At 43.1% G+C, this 24684-nt stretch overlaps 1 protein-coding gene across 6 annotated transcripts in view; it reads left to right on the top strand.

Annotated features, from left to right (window-relative positions):
• osbpl6 (oxysterol binding protein-like 6) overlaps positions 1–24684 on the top strand; it is a 61257-nt gene that overhangs the window by 11292 nt on the left and 25281 nt on the right. For 5 of the 6 annotated variants that reach the window (XM_035409139.1, XM_035409136.1, XM_035409142.1 and 2 more), the window contains exons 2-6: positions 8363–8589; positions 21113–21235; positions 21456–21509; positions 22620–22733; positions 22870–23040. In XM_035409139.1, coding sequence (XP_035265030.1) covers positions 8449–8589; positions 21113–21235; positions 21456–21509; positions 22620–22733; positions 22870–23040 — 603 coding nt within the window. In that variant the 5' untranslated portion in view covers positions 8363–8448. Of the gene's footprint in view, positions 1–3952; positions 4161–8362; positions 8590–21112; positions 21236–21455; positions 21510–22619; positions 22734–22869; positions 23041–24684 lie in introns of those variants that run through there. The other variant, XM_035409141.1, reaches the window with a different exon arrangement.

Genomic DNA, 24684 nt, shown 5'->3' on the forward strand with positions numbered 1-24684 from the left:
AGGACAGCGGAATCATTGTCCATCGTACAACACTAACTAAGTACCCACCTCTCAAAACTACATCTTGGGTCACTCTCATCCCCATACCTAACATTTTTTTGTACAGGTGTTTTACGGTTTTAGGTTTTTCTTCTTAGAGCTTGTCATGGATTCTCTATGCATTCAGGATTTATTTTGTTTGATTCTTGTTTAGAATAGGTAATTTGCATTCATGCTTTAGTAATGTTCAAATTTGTTACAAACTACCGGTAAATTTCTCCCATCAATTACGTGGACCAGACATTACAAGCCCATAGTTTGCTAAAAAACTAGCATAAATATATAGCAAACTGAATATAACTTTTCACTATTTTGTATCTACACTCAAAAAAATAAATTGTTAGTTGTTGTTGCAAGCAATATTATTAAGCAGGCTGTGAAAAATTAATTCAAGATGTAACATGTACTTCATTGCATGCAACCACTGTCCATAATTGTATTCATAATTTTTATCTGGTAAAAATTCAGTGAAGTGCCCAGAAAATTGCGGGCAAGCCATTTTAGAGAATACCTTTCATTTCAGCAATTTCCTGCTTACACAGTGTTCACATCTTCTATTGTAGCCTGCTAATAGAAGTTCACGTCTCAGTTTCCTGTCCTTCAGAAAAAGCCCACCCTCTCTAACTGTCCACTGGGTCTTCTTCCCACTTTAGTTACATGGTACTGTGAACCAGTGCTGAAATTGCTGTTCATGATGGCAGTATTATTCTATTCAAGTTTGTTTTGAGACAAATCTCCATTCAGCAGACATTATCCTTTCATTAACCTTTGAGGTGTGGAGAGCTGATGATTCACCACTGGTTGAGAAAGGTTTTTTCTTACAGTAAATCGATGACTGAGAGTTTGAGGAACAGCCAGTGCTCTTGGTCCAGTCTTTGCATAACAATTCACTTTGTTACCCACACAACACAATAGACTACCTAGATATTTGTGTAAACTGGCATCACCAGAACCTTTATGGGTGCAAATTATGCCGTAAAATCAATGGCTTGTTCTCACTGGGTTTATTTTGTCCTTGGTAGTAGACCTATGGGACCTAAAGTTAGGTATATAAAGTTTATAACCTAATGGATTAATAGAACAATTTAATGTTGACGGCTTTGGTGTGGCTCCTGTAAAAGGTTTATGCCTTGTCGGGAATAACCTCTACATAACCTGAGCCTCATGAAGGAGCTGAGGGTTTAATTACAGTATGGTTGGTTTTGTATATGGAGACTCTTGAGCTGGAAATGGATTAAAGAACCTTGGACCTTTCTCTTATTCATCAATGGTGGGATGAGCTTCCCCAATCAGTTTGGAAGCTGCAAACGTCTAAAAATTCATTTTTCAGACGATGTCTCAGTGTTCTTTTTCTTTGTCTTGTAGGTCTTGAGGCTGAGTCTTGATGATGGTGCTTATGACATTGTAACTGCTTATCTCTAGATCTTGTGTTATCTTACCCTGGGAAATGCACATCTCATGAATGATAGTTAAAGACTGTTATTGTGTCCCTATATGTAACATTTTACTTAAGCTAACATTCTCTAACACTGAGTGAACTGCCATTGGTGTGTTCAGCTCATTAGGTAATTGAGCCTACCAAATCCTTTCATTTAGCCTACCATACTGACGATTTTGTTTTGACAACAGTTTACGTAATAAACACATACTCTTGCTACAGCTCAATGAACACCTCATGTGGAACTTCTATCCAGTCAGTGTTCATTTTCGCCTCAGTACAGCATCTTGTTGCCATTGTATCTTTCTTCTTGGCTCTTTGTTACTTTTGTATACTAGTTGTACTACAGGAAAAATAGCTGCTAGCATGTGGTTTTCATTGACTGTTCACAGTACTGTGAATTCTCGCTCTGAGCACAGGTCTGAAAAAACATTTAAATGGCTTCCCAGAAATGTAAGGCACCAGCTACAACATACTGACATACTACAAAACCAATGGTGTGAAGCCACATTGTCATTTCAGCTTGCATCTAAATAATAAGCTAATTGCTAATAGCCTTGACTAACGGCTATTAAAAATGTGCCATTGGTCAAGGCTTGACAGCTTCAACATATGGTCAATGCTTTAAATCCCTGAACCACTTTGAGTCTTTTGTGTGTTTAAAAAGTATGCCACATTTAATACTCCATCACAGCTTGTGCTTTCATATTTAATTTTATTTAATATGTTGGCATTGCCTTTAACCTTGAGCAGTGCACATGGCAATTTTAATTATAACAGACGAGGATTCATTGCCAGCCCATTTCATATAATCACAATTATTTAATGTAACTCAATCATCATTTTTAATTCATTCTATTTCATGTGAACCACACAAAGATAATGCTGCTCTCGTTGAGGCAATCAAGTGAACAAATGTCAGCTTGCTGCAGATGAAGTCAAGTTATTTAAGTCTGTGATGTGCAAGTCAAAAAGAGGCTTGCCGATTTGGAGGATGTTCTTCATCTTTGTTTTTAAGCTGGACTACCTCCACATATAATGTAGCCTTGTTGTATTTTTGATGATAATGTATCATAAATTGTATAATTATGTACAGTGCTTTTGTATATTGTCTTCTTCCTATCGAGTCCACGCACAGGTGGATTACACTAGGTCCAGCCGGAGCTGGAAGCAGTGTTGCGCCCTGCTGCTATATTCTGTGAGGTCAGCAGCTGTGCAGTGTTCCTCCAGAAGGGCACATTCCAAAGGGGCTACTTGGTCTGTGGCTCAGTTCCACAGGCGCATGCTGTTGGGCTGGCTGAATATCCCCACTTGCTTAGTGCTGCCTTTGAGTGGCCTGCTCTGCCCCTGGGGTCACAGTAGAAGCGTTCATGTCACAACCTCGTTTCAACAGCTTCTTCCACTACCAGGTGCAACAAGGTTCTATATATGGTTAAATTACTTCTTTCTTTTTTTTTTTTTTTTACATTTTTGAATGAGTCTCTTGTTCACTTAGGTAGTTATGTGTAGAATGCTGAATTCTTCATTCCAAGCTTTAGTGCCATTTTATGTGCAGTGGTAGGAATGGATGATTTGAGCTCCTGTCTTTAGCATCTACAAGCAGTGGTGTCAGTTGTCATCAGCATTGGTGTTCTGTGTGTGCCTTATTTGCTTATGAGAGTATAGATACATTTCTTATTTCCCCAGGCTAGAGTGTGCATTCACTTTTTCCAATAAGATTTAGTCAGCCTGATCTGAGAGAAGAGGTAACAGGTAGCCATTGTTCAGTTTCCACAGGCTGAGCTCCTTGGTTGAACTTTAACACAAATTTTGTATATTACTCGTATAGTTGCATCTTTTTAATATGTCCTTTTTTTTTTGTTACAAAAAGTGCCATTATTTCTCAGCCAGTCATGTTTCATTACAAACAAGACTTGACTCGCGCGATCCAGCAATCCACCTTGACCAGCTCCATAACACCTGGCGGACTATCCAAGGTGATGACCCTGCTTCAGCTCTGCGGAGCAGGACAGTTGTGGCATTTTTAGAAGCTGAATTAGTCTAATTCCATTGGCCACACACTTGCCGTGTTTGCAGAAGTAGCCTGCCATGTTGAGGACAGCGCTCTCGCACTCTGCTTTTCAGTGGGCAGACTGTTGTAATTTGGGAAACACTTCCTCAGCTGTGGAGTGTGGCCTGCCACCCCCTTCTTTAAATGAAGGCTTAAAACGGTCATATGCACAGTTATACCGCATGCCTCCGTTCCTTCCCACCACAACTCTGCAGCAGTCCTGTATCTTCTGTATACCACCTTTCCTGTCAGAGGAAGCCCCGCAGTATCAGTATGTACAGCGCAGTGTGCCTTCCCATTACACCACAGCTCCTCTGCCACCACCCTGATATTTCAGACCGTTACCCAGCAACACACCCAGCTGTGCAGCTCATCAGTAATAAAAGGGGAATAAACACTAATGTTCTACTGAGATGCCATGGCGATGGAATGGACAGCTAATGAGCCCTAAACTACTTAATAGTTCAGTCTTACATTTAACGGGAGGGTAGTGAAGTGTCCACCTGATGCAAGTGCAGTAGCACTTTTCTGATGTGGACCTGTGTCCCACAGCACAGCAGCAGATCTACACAGTAAAAAGGTTTTCACAATAATCCTGATGACTAATTGATCCATAACTCAAAGCTCCTGTTGGTAAGTGTTTTAAAATTGGAAGACAGTCAAGGTTGAAAGAATGGGTTTTATCATGTAGGGCAAGCAAAAAATAACATGCTTGGTAAATTTTTATGCTTTACAGGTGCAACAACAGATTCCTGTTTACATAATTTAAGACATACTAAAAGAGACAACATCAGCTTTGATTAGCTTTTGAGAAAATATAAAGAGAATGATTACATTGTCTGTAGTGTGGTAAAGGAGGTTAACCAGTGTTGGGAGTGCTGCATTTAGTTGCTTGTGTGTCCAACTATCTAGGCACCCTTGTATGGAAGAGTATCACTGACAAAATTCAAGTGAAAATGTGATATGTAAAATGGCAGTTTGACAAAATTCAAATGAAAATGTGATATGTAAAATGGCAGTTTAATCCTATATTTGAATTCAATTTCCCACTCATATATGCAAATTTAGCCTCAAAATGAAAATTCAGATTCAGTAATGTCATTTGCATTTGCCATTTCATATACTAGTATTGACATTTCATTTAAAAATAGATTTGCATGCTTTATGTTTAGCTTTATTCAAATGATAATTCAGATGTATTTCCTGAACTGTATGGTGTTTCATGTGATTATGCAATAATGGGTCAAAATGATCATTTCAATGTCATTTACCTTATATGAATTTGCACTCTAGTAAGGCATTTGAAATTTCATTATCAAAGACAATGTTACATTATATGTTATCTTTAAAGTTGTATAACTGATGAGGCCGGTGTGGTGATGGGAAGTGAATGGATTTAAATACAATGTTGGTAATGGATACTGTACAGTCACACTCGATACAAGGAGCCGAGTATTAAATTAAGAGGAAACTCATTATGAGTTGAGTCATCTTATATTTTAGTGCTTCCCATATGAATGACACACAGTGTGCTCATGGTCACAGTTGGTAGGGTTTCTATTTTATGTTAGCTTCTCGGAACTCTGAGTTCTCAGAATAAGACTGATTGTTTCCCTTCCCTGTTGATGTCTTTAGTGGTGTATTAGCTAGGTATTCCAGAATGCAGAATCATTTTCCAATTTAATGTAAAAAAATGTTTTTTGAGAACATTGCTTTTGAAGAGTGGCTCTGGAAACAGTGGCTATATTATCTGCCTGCAGGTAGGAGACTCTACGGTATGAGTGTGTGAGCGAGTGGTGTGCGTGCCCAGCGATAGACTGGCGGCCTGTCCAGGGTGTGATCCTGCCTCGCGCCCAGTACACGCTGGGATAGGCTCCAGCACCCCCCTGCGACCCTGACCCGACCAGGATAAGCGGGTGTTGATACTGGATGGATGTTTAGCAGTAGTTAAGTTGTACTGTTCCTGAGAGGGTCTGCAGGTTTTCAGTTCATTACAGAAATGTAGAATAAATTTCTTTCATGTTATCTTGGGTTCAAATACCAGTTATCTGCTAAGCGCCTTCTGTTTATCTTGAGGTGATGCTATTCATTTTTTTTGTTTCTTACACAGTATGAATTGATTACTGAAAGAAATTAATGAATTGGAATTAGGATTATCGAATAGATTAAGTATTTTTCCATGATTTGAATATATGGAAAGATTATGGCAGTCGGTATGCGTTTTTGTAGTATTATTATGCAGTTTCATGTGTTATTTAGTTTTGTTTGCAGGTGACGCTGTCTGCACTGTATTTTCTGATTTTGAGCTGTGTTTTTATGGGCTGGTTGGCTGGACCAATCACAGCCACACCTTTTGGCTGCATAAACGAGGCCCCAACAGACTTCTCTTCAGTTTACCATCAAAGTTTCTTCCTGTGAAGAGCTGACAAGCATGCAGATCTTACCAAAGCGCTCTTGCCATGTACACACAAGCTCACTTAAGGGACATGGAAGCGTACGTATGGGCAATTTGTGATTGTCCCACCTGTATTGTTAAGAGCGGAGGGACTTTTTGTATGCTGGTGTGATAATGGTGGATGAATAACGAATGTGTCTGAGTGCTGTGTGTCAGGGCTTTCTTAAGTGTGTACAGGAAGGGGATGATTGGAGGGAAGACCTTCATTACTGAAAAAGAAGTTATAAATAGGAATTAGGAACACAATCCAGTATGATTTTCTAGTCCCTCAGGAGGGCACTATCCTTGGCCTTACATGCATATGGCAGCTTATTACGTGCACATAAATGTGAGAAATGGCCTGCCTGCTTGTGCAATGAACAGGAGACAAGAAACCTACTGGAGCGTACGGGAATCGGTAATTAGAATTTTGAGATTACTCACAAAATGTCTATTACCCCTTAGGTTGCACTGGCTGGAGTGGGTTTATTTGCAATCATTCCGTTTTTTTACAGTGAAATTTTCTATCAATCTGGTCACATAATATTCCGTTTTAAAGTTTTAAAACTCACGCTTCTTCCTCTATAAACAATTTAGAAATAACAATGCTGTAGCGTAAACAGTTCCTTATTTAGTAACGTGTGGGGTGGCTTGGGGTCATCACCTTATATGCAGTTTGGAAATCCTCAGATGACACGTCATGCATTTCCTTATCAGGGCAAGGTCCAGCGAACAAAATCTTGGTCCCAAAAACTTTGATAGAACGTCCATTGTCCGTTGAACAAGCAATGACTCAACATGGACAGCATTACTTCAGCATTACCCCAGTACACAACCAGCCAATGGCAAGCTATTATAGTGAGGCCTGAGAAGCAGAATTTTAGCTACTGAAATTATATTTTTAACGGTGTATAGGTTGTTAGGGTTGCATGAAAGGACACGCATTGTTTCTCTTGCGTAAAGAAACCATAACTTTTGTCCTGTGTAAAACGTTTGTCCTCAAAGACCAGCTATAGATATGTTCTCTATTCATGGTTTACAGGAGATACAGCACAGAACTGGCCCTGTAGGAGCAGGGTCAGCTGATCAGGTGGAGTCATTTCTACCTCTCAAATGGAGGTGATGCTTTTTTTTTTTTTTTTTAAACAGGCCTCTAACACGGTCTGACAATTCAATTAGTCTCACTTCAGTAAAAGCTGATGACAGGGATCTGAATGTGGGGGAAATTCAGATTTTACTGTTGGGTTCCGTTTCCAAGAGCATATAAATAAATCACCTCAGTTATAGAAACATCTGAGCCCCTCTGGTTTCTGAGTAGAGACACAAACCAATTTTCGTTTACACAGAAGAGTCGTGCGGATGCACATAGAATAGCTGACCTAAGTGAAGGTTTTGCCTAAGCATCAGCCATATTTCAGCAAGAACACTGGTCTGTCTCTATACAGATTTGACGATCCATTAAAATGATATTGAGTTTTTCCATTCAGTAGCCTTAGCCTGTTAGCCTGAGCTGATCACAGCTGTGAATTCTATCATGAACAAGTGCTGAGTGCAAGGCTTGATAAATAGCACTTTTCATATGCGATAGTCAATATTCATGGAGGAGCAGTGAGGTTCGTAGAGCGGTGTGTTTTGCTCTGTATTTCCCTGAACACGGAGGCAATTGTAGACTCTACAAGCCAATTTAGCTCATTTCTGCCCTTTTGCTGGTATCGATTTTTAACTTTTTTTTTAAAACTCCAGTCTAGGTTGGTGTCCTTATACGATGATTAGATGATGGTGAATGATTTCCAGCGCTCGTGTGGTCTTCATGGGTGTGCTGCAGTCTATAAAAAGCATGGGAAATGTTTGCTTGAATGTATATGTGTAAGCTGTGCCTTTGAGAAATGTTAATTGGGACCCCTGCTTCCCGTCTTTGGGATAAGAGCGCGGTGACTAAATGCGGTTGGTCATGCGTCAGCAAATCGCATATAATCAGCAAGATGGCCGGGCAGAGGGAGAGGTGTGGTGTGAGTTAACAGCACTTAAGCCCATTCACCAACACATTGTAGTAAGGAAAAAGAAAAAACGGGGGCTCAAACGCTGGTTCTAAAAATACCTCTTGAAATGAATGGCTGCTGGCATGTACACCACATTCAGGCTGTTGAATCTTTTAGCAGTGTGTCATTTGGAAGTGCTCCAAATAGATCTCCTTTAGCCAGGATGGAAACAATAGCCCAACCGCTGTTAGATTCTGTTTCAGCTGATTCTGTCATTAATACCGGCCCATGTGTAACCCTTAGTTCTGCTCCCTGATGAACACCCTGTCCGTCCTGTGTGACCCCAGGCTGGCTAACGGGCAGTTCTGACGGTGCGAAGGGAGTGATGGCTGATGTCACTTCCTGTCCCCCTTGTGTTGCAGGTGAGAAGAGCGAGAGAGAGGAGGGTGCGTCCGATAATGCCCTTTAACTGAGAGGCACGGAGCCATCGAGGGAGGAGCCAGCAGCCATGTTGCACCACCACCAGCGGGGCCCCCAGGGCCGGGCCATGGGCGCCGAGGAGAGGAGCTCCACCCCCCTCCACAAGGCCTCCACGGCCACGCACAAGAGCGCGTCCTCCTCCTCCTCCTCTCAGCGGGACAGCCGACAGGTGAGGGGAGCCCAGGAGCTCGGTTTCCCGGCCCCGCCCGCCGCCTGGCTGTGAAGCAGCTCACTGTTTCCACTGGCCGGGTCAGGTACTCCTTCACACAGGGCATGAGCACCGGTGGCACAGCGTCTGAAAGGAGAGACCTGTTCTGTGCCTTAAGGGCTGCACATGCTCAGTGTAGTTATGCTTCTGGTCTTAAAGACATGGTACAGTGGGGTGCAAAAATTTGGGCACCCCTGGTCAAAATGCCTTTTACAATTAATATCTAGGCTAAGTTAAGAGAAGCTTGTCTAATCTCTAAATGGTACAAAGTTAAACGTGACACATTTCTACTTTCTTTTAAAGCAAGATTACTTCTTATTTTAATTTATTACAGTTTCGAAATAATAAAAAAGGAAAATGGCCTGGTGCAAAAGTTTGGGAACCCTGTTAATTAGTACTTCGTAACTCCTCCTTGGGCAACTTTTTGGTAATTTGTATTTGTCCTAATATTGTAGCTTGTTCTTCTGCCTAGTTGGCTTGGTAGAGGTTAGGTCAGAATAGTGTTCACTGTGTGAACCAAACTGTGTTCTTGGCTAGAAATAGCTGTATAGTTGTCCATGACCATGAAATGCACTTTTGTACGTCGCTTTGGATAAAAGCGTCTGCCAAATAAATGTAATGTAATGTAATCCAACTATAATAGTTTGCAAACGCTTCCTGTAGCCAGCTAAGAGTCCTTCGATTCTTGCTTTTGGAATTTTTCTCCATTCCTTGTGGCAGAACACTTCTAGCTCAGAAATATTCTTCGGCTTCCTTGCATGCATGGCATGTTTAAGATCTCTCCACAGATTTTGACTAATATTTAAGTCTGGGGACTGTGGTGGCCATTCCAAAACCTTCATCCTTCTTTCCTGGAGGTACTTCATTATTGATTTTGAGGTATGCTTTGGATCATTGTCTTGCTGGAATACTCAACCTCTCTAAAGCTTCAATGTCTTGAATGACTTTCGAACATTAGCCTCTAGAATTTCTTGATATTTGGTGGAATCCATTCTTCCTTCGACCCACAAAATATTTCCTGTGCTCCCAGCTGCCACACAACCCCAAAGCATGATGGATCCACCTCCATGCTTAAAGTGTTCTTCTCTACAAATGCATCACGCTTTCTTCTCCAATCATACCTTCTTTGGTTGTGGCCAAAAAATTCCATTTTAGTTTTGTCAGTCCAAAGCACATTCTTCCAAAAGGCTTCAGGCTTCTCAGGGTTTTGTTTTGCATACTTCAGATGCTTAATTTTGAGTTGAGGTCATAGGGCAGGCTTCTTTCTGGCAACTGTGCCATGTAGGCCTACGTCTTCGTTGTTTAAAGTAGATTGTATTGTTGTCCTGTGAACAACTAGACGTGTGTTCTACTTCTTTTTGCAGCTCTTGCAGTGATGTGTGGGTTGCGCTGAGCATTTCTTACCAGGTTTCAAGCCATTCTATCTGAAATTTTTCTTGGACTTCCAGACTTTGCCTTGACTTCAACTGTTCCATTTATCTTACATTTTCTGATAATGTTTCTAACCGTAGAAATAGGTAGTTTGAAACATTGAGAGAAGTTTTTATAGCCGTCTCCTTGTTAGTGGAAGTGAACTATCTTGATTCTGACATCCTTGGACAACAGTTTAGAGGAACCCATGGTTGTTAACACCAGACCAGATGCACATCACTGTATGAATCTTGGGGAACTGTGCATATCACTCAATGAAGAAGAACACTAAAACCATTGGTAAAAAAGATGCAGTTACTTTCTAAGAGTTAATCACCAAAATCACATGGGCATTCTTGATACTGGTGATGATGATGATGATGATGATTGTCATGTATTCAGAGCTGTAATAAAGCACCATTATTTCTTTCATTCAGTGAGTTGCGGTGAGTTCTGACACCCTCCATTGATGTTCATGTTGCCAACCTCACCATTGTTTTGTCAGTCTTTTTCACAATCTAGAAATGAGAAATTGATCTTTTTCTGCAGTGATCTCATTCGTGTTTGTTTCTCGCTAATTGCGTAATTTAAGTAAACAAGTAAGGGAAGAGGTGTGAAAGTGTATGATTATCTCAATTTTCATTCATTTGTACTCATTTGTATTGAGTTTTTGCAGTGTGGCATCTCATGGCACTGAACGATTTAAGCCCTTTAATCCCTTTTCCAATGTCTCATCTTCCCTGACTGCAGTGGTTTTTTCATTGTTGCAGGCAAGAGAGAAAGAAATGGATTATGGGAGACTGTAGTTTTAGTGAACTGCACAGGAATACCCCTTTCACACACAAAACCCAGGGTTGACACAGAATATTGTTCTGAATATTGGTTGTTTGATTCCTCCCATGTTTGACCCATTCATGTTCACTTCCGTACATATCACTGTTGAATAGGGTTGTTGCGTATCGATGTCATTAAAAGCGGGCGTAGTCAGCTTGCTTGATGTATTTTCTTCCGCTGATACAGCTAGGTTAGTAACCAACTGACTAGCGAATGCAATGTGGTTTGCCATTATGTTAGCTAATCTGGTTTAACCCAGTAGGACAGTTCATGAATCGATAGCCCAATGATGTGCTCCAAATCTTGCAAATGCTTTTATGTAAAAACTGTGTAAAATAATGTTTTAAGTAACATATATTATCTGTTATTTATTATTTGTCATTCCATATTTACCTGCAACAACTTGTTTCTTGTTGCATGAATCTGTGAATCTTTTAGCTAGCTGTGAATCTAGCTAGCTAAAATGAAGGTAATTACGGTTGCGTACACAGCAGTTGTAAGACTTGGAGTACCGTATTGGGCCGTCGGACCTGGGTCAGATAACGGGTGTTGACTCATTCACACCAGCGGCAAACACGGGTTTGCATTGCTTCAGTGTCTAGGAGGTAGAGGACGCAGAGTAAATTCATGTTTTAGTCAGAATAATTCTCATATGCAAGAAATGTCACATGTGGCTACAATGCTGTTGCATGTGTATTATTATGAGGAACCAGGACATAAAAAATAATAGTGTGGGTAAAATTCTCCTTTGAGGAGCATATGTGAACCTTGCTCTGCTAATGCTGAGTCTATGCGCCAGACAGAGATGCAGCCATACCGTCTTCAGCATACAATAGCAGCGCCCGTGAGCGTCCGGACGCAGCTGCAGCCGGCGTGATGTCACGGGCTTTCACAGCTTTTTGCGATGTGCACATAGATAACAGGGTCGGCCGCGTGGGCGGTGTGCTGTCGGCCCCCCCGGGAGATGAAGGAGCCGGGCGGGGCTCTCCCGTGGGAGGGGCTGGCGGTGACGGGAGACGCCGCTCGGGATTGGGCGCTGTGACGAGGTCTGGCCCGCCTGCGCGTCTCCAGCCTCAGCGTACGCTGCGAGGGTCCGGCGGACCTGATGCCGCTGCGCGCTCCTTCGGAAAGCTCCCTGGCAGCGTACCGGCGGGAAGGGAACGCTTGTGAATCCCGCACACGTTTCTTCCTTCTGCGCTGCTTCTGTGTTTTACGTTCAGCAGATTTTAGGTCAGAATTACAGGATTACACATGGGCTGGATTTATAACGTTACGAGTCTAGATACGGGTTTAAAAACATCTTTATTCTTATTAAGATTTTTTTGCGCTAAGGAGTGTAATGTTGATTGGTGAATATAGTGTTTGCCTTTCTATAGTTGTAATTCATAGTTCCACAGTGACACTGCTGTTCTGTGTCTAGAGGCCTCTTCACACCAGTGAGTTTCAATATTGAACCACGTCATTGAACATTGTTGAAAAATCTTTTGAGTAGGGTGATTGAAAAATGGTCTTAGAACTTTCCCTGTTCTGTGAGAAATCCTATGATCGTGGGTATTTTCCACAAGGGAGTTTCCTACCAAAGTTGTCCACTTCGTAACAATAACAAAAAATATTCAATGGGTTCCTGTGCATCACAAGGCATTCTGCCTCACTAATACAGGTTATATTGGTGTTTTTACGTTTGATTTGCTCATTATTTATCTAATTACTTCTGTGTTTTAACTTAGCTGCTCACGTAGCTGCTCACTGTTTTGTGGACGGTGACTACATTCCGTGCGAATTTAAGTGTTGTGTGCCATTTTGCAGCTGACTGACGGTTGATCGATGCCTCATTCTTGTAGCTGCTTTATTTTGTTCTTGCGTTTGTCTTCACTTCTTTGTATATTTAATAACAACTTGTGCACAGAACCTTCATTCGCTGCTTTCCCACTGAGAGGAGGGCAGCGCTCTGGGGTCTGATTTATTTCAAGCAAGGTTTCCTATTCCTTATTAATAAAAGATGTGAACTCTTCCCCTCTTACCTTCCTCCTTTAGTAACAAGGTATTAAATCGCAGTTGTGCGTTCAAAGCATGGTCCAAAATCTGTAATAAACTGATTTGGGTGAGACAGATTATAGAGCAGGCAGTGACATCAGCAACATTGGGTGTTGATAACTTTTTAAAATAAAAAAGCAAAAACAAAATGTGAGGACGAGATATGAAAGTTGAGTATATCATTTTGCAGTTACGAAGCTACACATGAAATAATTTGTTTTGTAATAATTAGTTCTGCCATCAGCGACTGCTACTGAGGTTTTAGGGACCTCCTTTATGTTGGATGCTTTTGATCTGTCATTACTTCTGTCAGGTGTAGTGCTGAAGTTGCCACCTATAATCACTGAAGCTTAAGGGATATTTTTTCTGAAGGTCTGAAAACTGATGAAAGGGAGCAGCATGTTTTCCTTTGGGTAGTAAAAATTAGCAATTGTAATGAACTCAATTGATTTCACCATGGATTTTGATCTTCCTTTTTCAGTTGATGAAAGTTAGATGAGTGAGAACGCCTATGCATTTTATATTGTACAACATGTAGAAGACTTTGACAGCCATTTATTACTGCGCTTTTGAGGTTCAACATTGGCTGTGTGCTTCTCCTGTAACAGAGCTATCAGTATTAGAGCCGTGCGTGTAAATGTAATACATTATTCATTTTATTATTCTTTAATTTGAGTGGCGTTAATGGGTGCCTGGTTTGATGTGTCGTGCTTGTGTGCGTGTGCGTGCGCCACACCGGAGCAAGTGAAAAGCTCAGGGATGCTCTAATGAGGTGTCTGCCCTGTGCAGATCAATCCCAGGCTCCTCTTCTCCTCTCCGGTGCTGTGCTGGCTCTCAGGAGGCCCTACAGTGCAATTAAAAGCTGCCATCTACGGTCAAACTCGTGTGATGAATGCTGTAGGAGACTCCCGTGGTGCTGGGGAGGGGGCTGGAAGTGTGTGCTGCACACTGACCTCTTCTGTATGTGTGCTGCACACTGACCTCTTCTGTATGTGTGTGCTGCACACTGACCTCTTCTGCATGTGTGTGCTGCACACTGACCTCTTCTGCATGTGTGTGCTGTGCACTGACCTCTTCTGTATGTGTGCTGCACACTGACCTCTTCTGTATGTGTGTGCTGTGCACTGACCTCTTCTGTATGTGTGCTGCACACTGACCTCTTCTGTATGTGTGTGCTGCACACTGACCTCTTCTGTATGTGTGTGCTGCACACTGACCTCTTCTGCATGTGTGTGCTGTGCACTGACCTCTTCTGTATGTGTGCTGCACACTGACCTCTTCTGTATGTGTGTGCTGCACACTGACCTCTTCTGTATGTGTGTGCTGCACACTGACCTCTTCTGTATGTGTGTGCTGCACACTGACCTCTTCTGCATGTGTGTGCTGCACACTGACCTCTTCTGTATGTGTGCTGCACACTGACCTCTTCTGTATGTGTGTGCTGCACACTGACCTCTTCTGTATGTGTGTGCTGCACACTGACCTCTTCTGCATGTGTGTGCTGCACACTGACCTCTTCTGTATGTGTGTGCTGCACACTGACCTCTTCTGTATGTGTGTGCTGCACACTGACCTCTTCTGTATGTGTGTGCTGCACACTGACCTCTTCTGCATGTGTGTGCTGCACACTGACCTCTTCTGCATGTCTGCACTGCACACTGACCTCTTCTGTATGTGTGTGCTGTGCACTGACCTCTTCTGTATGTGTGTGCTGCACACTGACCTCTTCTGTATGTGTGTGCTGTGCACTGACCTCTTCTGTATGTGTGTGCTGTGCACTGACCTCTTCTGTATGTGTGTGCTGCACACTGACCTCTTCTGCATGTGTGTGCTACACACTGACCTCTTCTGTATGTGTGTGCTGCACACTGACCTCTTCTGCATGTGTGTGCTGTGCACTGACCTCTTCTGTATGTGTGTGCTGCACACTGACCTCTTCTGTATGTGTGTGCTGCACACTGACCTCTTCTGCATGTGTGTGCTGCACACTGACCTCTTCTGCATGTCTGCACTGCACACTGACCTGTTCTGCATGTGTGTGCTGCACACTGACCTCTTCTGCATGTCTGCACTGCACACTGACCTCTTCTGCATGTGTGTGCTGCACACTGACCTCTTCTGTATGTGTGTGCTGCACACTGACCTCTTCTGCATGTCTGCACTGCACACTGACCTGTTCTACATGTATGTGCTGCACACTGACCTCTTCTGCATGTGTGTGCTGCACACTGACCTCTTCTGTATGTGTGTGCTGTGCACTGACCTCTTCTGCATGTGTGTGCTGCACACTGACCTCTTCTGCATGTGTGTGCTGCACACTGACCTCTTCTGCATGTCTGAACTGCACACTGACCTGTTCTGCATGTGTGTGCTGCACACTGACCTCTTCTGCATGTGTGTGCTGTGCACTGACCTCTTCTGCATGTGTGTGCTGCACACTGACCTCTTCTGCATGTCTGCACTGCACACTGACCTCTTCTGCATGTGTGTGCTGTGCACTGACCTGTTCTACATGTGTGTGCTGCACACTGACCTCTTCTGCATGTGTGTGCTGTGCACTGACCTCTTCTGCATGTGTGTGCTGTGCACTGACCTCTTCCGTATGCCGGAATACTGCCGTATACTTCCGGGTGTGATCTCAGCTGCAGACAGCACCCGATTGATGCCCGTGTGCAGTACCTGAGAACGGCACTTTGGATCACCATTTGTCGATAGAGTTATTAGGTGAAAATCGACGTCCCCGTCGTCGCCAGTCACTCTGAAGCTTAGCCAAAGACTTCATGTCTTCATGCTAATCGCTGAATGTGCGGTGTCAGAGGAAAGGGAGAGCACTCGGTCAAGTGGGCTGTGGAGTCGGCCTGGTCCGCACGTGAAGTCCTTCCAGACCCTGCCTGTGAAGACACACGCGCCGCTCTGTGAACGTCCCGCTTCATTACTGTGGCTGCTGGGGGGTCTGAGATCAGTGGTAAAAACACGCGTGCGTACAACACAAAAAATGCAGTTGCCATCTTGTCAGCTTTCAGTAGCATTCATTATAGCTGCTGTAAAATAAGAGACTTCATGTCAGGCATTCCATTATATTTGTGTAACTGTCAATTTCCTTGATATTTGTTTGTTGCGTTACCTAATGTAAGGCATCGCTCATTAAGTAGATTGCCTGAGGGTCCTCAGCTAAGCATTTATGCTACGCATCTCAGAAACTGATTATGCATTTTTTGGATGCACCCTCAAACATTGCAGATGTTCTTATTTGTACACTTCACCCCCAGTAATCAAGCTCAAGCACTGTTATTGCACTTTACCCACCTCGATTGCACAACGACCTGTGATATCACTTTATGCACCGTACGCTAACGCTATTACAGTGGATTTGATTGGCAGATAGCTGCGCTGTCTCAAAGTTCAAGTTTGCTTCAGCAAATTACAGTGTGGAAGCAGTGATGATGGAAGCAGTTTGTAGTCTTCGATTTGTTGAAGTTTGCTACCGTTGTGTGGAAGAAGGAATGAGTATGAAAGTTTCAACTTGAGTATAACCTAAAAAAGAATTAAAGGATTTGACCATTTTTATTTGTTTATTATTTATAATACATATGAACAATACAAAGATTTCACAAAATCTAAAATGCTGTTTCAGTTGTGTCAGTTATGGGTAGTTCCATGTTGTACGGTTGTAGCGGATGTTGTTGTATGTATTTAATATGGAGTAGAACTTGACTCGGTAGATCACAGCAGCACAGTCACAGCCAGTCATTTTGTGAGCTTACCTGGGGAAATTATGAAAGAGCAGCCCATGTCATACAAAGGCAACAGTTTTCTTTTGTTTTGGTAGCAGACCAAAGTTGCAAATCTATAGATTTTTTTTTGTTCCTTTATTTTATTATATATTTTACTTCATTTAAACCAGGCACAGGAAATGCTTGAATCTGTTCAAAGACAGATTTAAAGGACAACATTGAAAATTCGCAGTTAACCCTTATTTAGTACTATATAGTAACTCTAGGATATATACATATATGTATATATATATATATATATGTATGTATGTATGTATGTTTATATATATATATATGTATATGTATATATATATACACTTACATATATACATATATACATATATGACCAAAAGTATATGGACACCCCTTGGTGTGGGTTGTATTTCATGGTTTGGGCTAGGCCCCTCAGTTCCAGTGAAGGCAAATTTAAATGCTACAGCACACAATCACATTCTAGAGGATTCTGTGCTTCCCCAACAGTTTTGGGAAGGCCCTTTCCTGTTTCAGCATGACAATGCCCCCAGGCACACAGTGAGATCCATATAGAAATTGTTTTGTCGAGAATGGCGTCGAAGACCTTGACTGGCCTGCTCAGAGCCCTGACCTCAACCTCATCCAACACATTTGCGATGAACTGAAAAATCAACTGCGAGCCAGGCCTAATCGCCCAACCAGTGCCTAACCTCACTAATGCTCTTCTGGCTGAATGGAAGCAAGTCCCTGCAGCAATGCTCCAACATCTAGGCTATAAGAAAGCCTTCCCAGAAGATTGTAGGTTGTTGTAGCAGCAAAGGGTGGACCAACTTCTTATTAATGCCCTTAGTGTTGAATGTCAGGTGTCCACATACTTTTGGCCATATAGTCTATGTATGTATGTACATATATGAGAATTAGTATTACTGATGAATTTTCACTGGGTGTTTAATGAATATGTACAGCTTGTTTAGATTACAAATATAATGCACAAATGCAGTATAAACCCCTTGTTAAAAAGCAGCTAGGGCATTATCTTGTAAAACTGTGTATGTCTCCATATCACTTTGAATTAAAATTTCTGTTGCTCTGACCTTTGGTGGAAAATGTTTCCAAATTCTGACAAAGTCCGACTGTACTCACCAAGGGAATGTGTGCAAATTGATTTTAGCAGTAATTCAGATATAGGCCTACACTTAATGTCATACAGCAACTGATTAATCTTAATCTTAAACTGAACAGCCTTGAGTAGGGTTAGTGGATCTTTTCATTTCCTGCATGTTATTCGTGTCCCCTATGAATTCATTTCCTGCCATTGTAAAGCGCGTGCATCACATGTAGCAGTGTTTGAGCCGTATTCATATTTATGGATGGAGCGCTATGGCGAGGTGTCTCTGTGGAGCATTTGTCCTTTCCCCACGTCCTGTTGCCATTACCTGTAATGCTGTGATTCATTGCAGCATTAGGGGGCCTAATGTACTGCGCCAGCCAGCACTGCAGGTGGGCCACAAGAGAGCAGGGAACCAGTACACAGAGCTGCAGGGAGCTGCCGTGGATGGACGTGATAATGGAAATGTTACTCAGCACATTTCCAGGTGTAGCTACATCTACCTGGAATTTTAAAAGAGATGTCACTGACACCTGGGAAGATGCTAACTGGAAATATTGGAAATGACGCTTGGAAATATGATGAAGAATATGTCATTCATTTGGCACATTTCCAGGCGTACGTCTGCCTGAAAATTTAAAAGAGATGTCACAGACACCTGGCAAGTTTCCAGGTGTACATCTAACAGTTCTTAGACAGATGTTGCCTGTACCTGTAGATGCGCTGAGTGAAATGTTCTGATAGCATGTTTCCTGGTGTACATCTAACTGAAATATTTGGAATAATGGACACCTGTAAACTTAACTGAATTGTGAAATACTCAGGTGAATGGACACCTGAACACCTGCTAACTGAAATGGTAAAATGTTCAGGTCACTGGACTCCTGGAAACTTGCTAACTGAAAAGTGAAATATTCAGACAGAAAGACACCTGGAAACTTGCTAAATGACATGGTCTTCAGATGAGTGATCAAATTTGTTTGCTCAATGATACTAAACTCTGTTCTCTGATACTAAATGTTCAAAAATTTGCGAAATAGTAATTAACATCAAGAACAGCAACAGAAAGGAGTTGTAAATTCCATCAAGAATGGTAAGAGAAGGGAGATGGCTTTCTGGTGACATTCTTTTCTGTTGCGGGAGAAGTGATCTGTTATTCAGAGCAAGCTTGATTTACATCACTAACCAGCACCGTCCTCTTTATTATTCATTGTCCTCTGAACATTACACTGTCAAGACATTCAGAAAATCCATATTGTTGCTTTGCTGTCTGATAAGCAATATTTGAAGGTTGAGTGATCGTATATAGAGGGCTGATCGATAGCGCCTTGAAAGATGGCTCGTAGCTTGGCGTAATCGGGGCTTCGCGTGCCTCGTAAATAAGGCGACCTGTCCTCCGGTGTGCGCGCGTCGCCTTGGAAGCGCAGATTTAGTGCGTCGTCAGGAACGGCGCTTTCGACGCGCGGTCGTTCATCTCCAGCAGCCGTTCCCCCTTTCCTCGCTGACGTTTCCCTTTCCCTGAATCATTCTGCGAATTCTGACAGCGTTAATATTTCCGTCGCGGGCCGTTCTCGGGCGATGCTCGCGGCGCGTCGTTAAACCCCCATCCATCGCGGAAGAGTGGCACCAAGGCCTTCGGGGCGAGGTGCAGACGGTCTGCTGAGTCCAGGCTCCTGGGTGGCGGCGCGGCCTCCCTCAGCGCACTGGTGTGCAGGACGGAAATCTTGACTGTGCCTGTGCTGCCTGTGCAGACTGTGCTACCAGTGTGGACTGTGTTACAGTCACAATCCCTCCCTAAATTTGTATCATTGCATTGCAGGGACAGGCCATGCTGCTATTAATGAGTTATCTAAATACATTTTTAAATTATGTAGAGACGTGTGAGACATCCCTTTTCAGTGGATATTTTTTTTAATGAAAAGTTTGTGAAACAACATCTAAGTGTTCTGGTGAAAACCTGGCTACATTTGGTCGAAAAGTGAAATTTTCTAGCCGGCTAGGACATATCCAGGCTATGTTTGGGTATATCTGGATTAACCTAGTCTGTTTATGTCAAAACGCTTCAGCCTAGATTTCCTCCCCTCTATATGTCTAGATTTCACCTTTTGCTGACTGGGATTTGATCCAAGCCGTAGGAGGCTATGGGGGATTGGTTTGAGGTTTCAAGAGTAGAGAGCGGTTAGGTTGACTGAAAAAACTATTACTTTTTTTTCCCCAACAGACCTAGAGGGCACAATTGGAAATGAATTGTGGTGAATTTCTCTGGCTGTAGTAAGGCACATTCATACAGTGTTTATGCATGGGGTGCAGAGACCCCCCGATGTCGCACACCAGGTTGCACGCAGTGCTGTTTGTTCCGTAGACAGCAGGCGAAAGGACAAGCTGAATGGCCTCCCCTCGCCATTGTGTTCCAGCTTTATAATACGCACGCCCCGCTCGCTCAGTGGCTGTTTCGCAGTGACTCAGCGGAACGAGCGGATGCTTTGACTGTAAAAGACTGCTCCGCTCCGGGCCAGTGATTGTGGAGCCTGATCGCTTCTGCAGGGCAGCGAGGTCAGCAGTCAGGACACGCTGTTCATACTGCGGCACTAAAAGAAAAGTCAAAGGAACTGGATCGTTACAAGCAGCCCATGTGATCATCCGCATTCCAGGGGTCAGAGGTCAACTTGCAGTTAGTTTGTGAGATTCTATAGTACACTTGAGAGCCAGTGATCCCAACAGCTGCTCACACATTCAGATTCCATGAATGTTTTCTTACCTGAGGAGCAGTGGTGGTGCTTCTCCCCCACACAGACTGTCGGCAGAAACCTGGCACTGTAGGCACTGACATTTTGTTGGCCTGGTATTGACCCAGGCATCACATGTTTAATAAAAATAAATAAATAAATAAAATGCCACAAAATGGTTTTATGCAGCAAGGTACACTGAAATGCATGATACAGCTTAAGGTTAAAGTTTAAATGTACTGCCCTGTGTCTGTGCTGATTGGGGTGGGGGTGTTAGGTCCATTGTATAAACATCCCAACCACCCCCACCCACAGAAGGCAGCCCTACACTACAGATCCAAGAGGACCAGAACTTTTGAGCAAGCCAAAGCTAATGGAGCGGTAATGGTGAGAGAGCTTGAAGATTCCCAGTCCAGCCACAGTCCTGAAATGTGTTAATAAATACTCTTCATTCTGAGTGATGGGTGGGGGGTTCCCAATGGCATCTCTCCACAGTCACATGTCCCTATATATATATGTATGTGCGCGTGTGTGTGCGTGCGTGCGTGCGTGCGTGCGTGTGCGTGCGTGCTGGCTTCCGCGGACGTCTGTTTGATTGCGCTGGGTTTTCTCATTCTGCCCTCCAGGAGACAGACAGCTGGGAAATCATCGAGGGGTTGAAAATTGGCCAAACCAACGTCCTGAGACCAGAGAAACACGAAGGCTTCATGCTGAAGAAGAGAAAATGGCCACTGAAAGGCTGGCACAAGGTCAGGTCTGAGCCCGGCTGAGGTCTTGACTTTTTATTTTTGAAGAAGTGAGAAGTGATTCCACTCGGTCAATGTGGTCTGCCTCTTGGAGCTCACCAAGATCCGGTTTACTACTTCTGATCAGATATCCTTCAGTGATACTGAAGCAAAATGTATACAACATACTACATAAAAAGTAAAAAATACGGCAGATAAAATGTATCTTTGTCTTTCTCAACAGCGGTTTTTTGTCCTGGATAATGGGATTTTGAAGTACTCCAAGTCTCCCATTGATGTAAGTGTTTGTCGTTAGTTTTCTTACCTGGGGGGTCTCACCACAGGCTCTTCATTACTTCCTGGGAAGCCAGTCTGGGGACCTACAGCAATATAACTATGCAGTGAAAGGGTCTCTCAACACAGAACAGCCATAAGGTTTTATAATCACAATTACATTAGCGTTCGTTCAAGTGGTATTATTTTGTTTTATGTTTCGTTGGAATGTTTCTGTTGTTTTTAAGTGATACTTACAGTCATAGACACCTACACCATATGGTAAATGGGGCTCTTGCCCACACACTGTTGGGGCAGAATATAATCTTATAAGTAACACAATTACTTAAAAAGAAGGATACAGTAATGAACGTTGCAGTATGTTTTAGGATGGGCAGGACGGAAAAATAAATCTTAAACCCTCCATCCCCCTGTCTAAATTTGGATATTGCCCCCCCCCCCCCCCCCCGCTTTTATCAAAAGTTAGGCACCAGTGCCTGCTGTCCCACAGTCCACCGTCATGTCGCGACCGCCTTCCACAGCGCTAACTCTTCTGCAGGACTGAGCAGCGGTGGGCTGTATGCAAACCCACAAAGATCCTTTAAAAAGGTCCCTCTTAAATTCAGAGCATTTTATAAAATACGCACACGTGTGCACATGCACTTACGCCGTCGCCTCCTGCAAAACCAAGTTTCCTGTCACTGGTGTGAACAGTCAGTGAGAATAATGCTAAATAATGCAGTCCGCTCTGCTGAACAGCTGAGGATGCGCGTTTCATTTCTGAGTAGAATGTAGTTAACTTAAAGTAGTTGTGCTACCCGTGGGAAATATAATTTAACGATTTTCTTAGCTGTGCCATCATGCTTGCTTTAACTTGCGAAAAAGCAATTATTCTACCTATTAGGGAACCAGGCAGTGATATACAGGATTCTGTAATTACTGTTTTCTTCTTTGTCAATTAGTTTTGGCTCAGTTAAAACTACTTCTGAGCGGTTACATTTTGCTTGATAGATTGTGTAATTGCTCAAGCTCTAAGACAGCAGCTCGTGTAGTCCATGAGTATGCTGTAGCCCAGTCACAGTGATTTTTAAATGGCCTTTAGCATGCTGACTGTAACCTTTAATTCCACTCTAAGATCCAGAAAGGCAAGCTGCATGGCTGTATTGATGTGGGTCTCTCGGTGATGTCAATAAAGAAACGAGCCCGTCGGATTGACCTGGATACAGAGGAGCACATATACCACCTTAAGGTGCGTGCATATATATGTATACATGTGTGTGTGTTTGTGCAAGTGCTTGTGCATGTAAGTGTGTGTGTGTGTGTGTATGTCTGGTCACCCCTGAGCCAGAAGCTCACACTGAGGTTGTGTCCTCTCCACTGTGCAGGTGAAGTCTCCGGACTTGTTTGACGCCTGGGTCTCCAAGCTACGGCACCATCGCCTGTACCGCCAGAACGAGATCGTCCGCTCGCCCCGCGACGCCTCCCTCCGCACGTTCCCTCCGCCCCCGGTCCAAGAGTCCCCCCAGCCCGTCCCCACCGCAGGGCACGAACCAAAGGTGGGCCCCTGTCCCCCCGCTCTTCTGCTGCCCAGCTCCCATTTAGGCTCTTTAGTTCTGAATTAGCATTTCGCTCAGCTTCCTGCAATATTTCCAGAAGTGCAGGGGACTGCATGACGCATTGGCTTTGAGGAAAGTGGTGTGAGCAAGTGAGACGTGCACAAATCTGCCCGCCCTGTCCAAAGTGAGACGTCTACAGGAGGATTCCTGGAAACTGCATGCATTTGCATTAATAATACCGGCGCTGCTGATCTTTGTTTCGAAAACAGATGAGTTTATTCTGATCGCTGTTTGGGGTATACGTCATCCTTGGTCTCAAGATGACTGGTAATCATGGGAATTATTTTGAGAGTGCATTGTGGGAAACCAAAAAGTACAAGTATTAGAAATGACTCATGGGGATGGCTTAATGGGTGGCCTGTGGACCAGTGAAAGCAGTTAGGCTAGGTTAGAACCTGACCATGTACTTCCTGATTGCAGCTGGGAAGTTCCCGTTTAGCTTAGCTTCACTGTGAAGTTGAACTTCAAATGACTGTGAACTGTAGGAGAGTATAATGCAATAATTAGGGAACTGAACTAAGGGTAATTATGGTAACTCTGAGGTCACAGGTTTGAGTGGGGGCACAGTAGGACTCACTTTTTTGTTCAATAATCAAACTGGTTTGAATCTCAAATTCTGAGTATGTAATTAAGGGTTTGAGCTTGTAATCCCGTTGCCTAGGCAAAATAAGGAGCCCAGCTGTGCTCTGCCCTGCTCGTGTTGTGCTCATGGTAGCACACAATATCGAAGAGACCGATAAACCAGCCGTGTCATTGTTTTGTCCGGAGGGTATGTCATAAGGTAGCCTAAAAATAAAGTTTATGTGTGTGTGTCATCCTATCAGCTGTAGCCTGTAGGCTATACATTGCAAATGGAGGGGCAAAGGAGAACTTTAACTCCACCGCATCTCAGGAGGGCCATTTTGAAATATTACGGGTCTATGCCATTAGAGACAAAAGAGCAACCAAGGAGAAAGTCACCTGCAAACTACGTGAGAAGCAACTGCCCAACTATCACTCCAGTGCCTGACACTTTCTCCTCCAAAGGAGAACGGTCAGTTCAGTTTAGTTTGAGCAAGCCATGCCATTGTTGTGAATTAATGATGAACTCGTTCATAAAATTTGTTTCTTTCGTTTGAGCAACTGTTGGTCTCAAGTCATTTTGTTGCTGTGAACGGCATCATTGGCATTGTTTTGATCTTCCTTGGTTTTATTTTGATACTGTTGTTACTATTTATTAGATGGCATGCCACATTTAAGATATTCAGCTACAGGTGTACTGGGAAGTTAGAACTGGGCTGTAATAATTAAGCATTTAGACAACAGTGCATTGAAATTTTGACAGTAGAAAATTCTAACAAATTTCTCTTTATAAGTTTTGCTTGAGCTCACTTTTTGGAAAAAGTGACAGCCCTAGGGCACAGCCAGTTGTACCCCAGGGCAAGGTACCGAAATTCAATTTGAGGATTTGTATTATGTGTAAAGCGGTAATCTAATGACTGCGTGTATATGAGGTTTGTAAATTACTGAATAAATGAGATAATTTGCTAAATGCCTTAATGTAATGTGTGTAGAGGGCTCATGGGAGAGTGCGGTGTTAAGCAG

This window comes from Anguilla anguilla, chromosome 3 (assembly GCF_013347855.1).
Source record: "Anguilla anguilla isolate fAngAng1 chromosome 3, fAngAng1.pri, whole genome shotgun sequence".
NCBI lineage: Eukaryota > Metazoa > Chordata > Actinopteri > Anguilliformes > Anguillidae > Anguilla > Anguilla anguilla.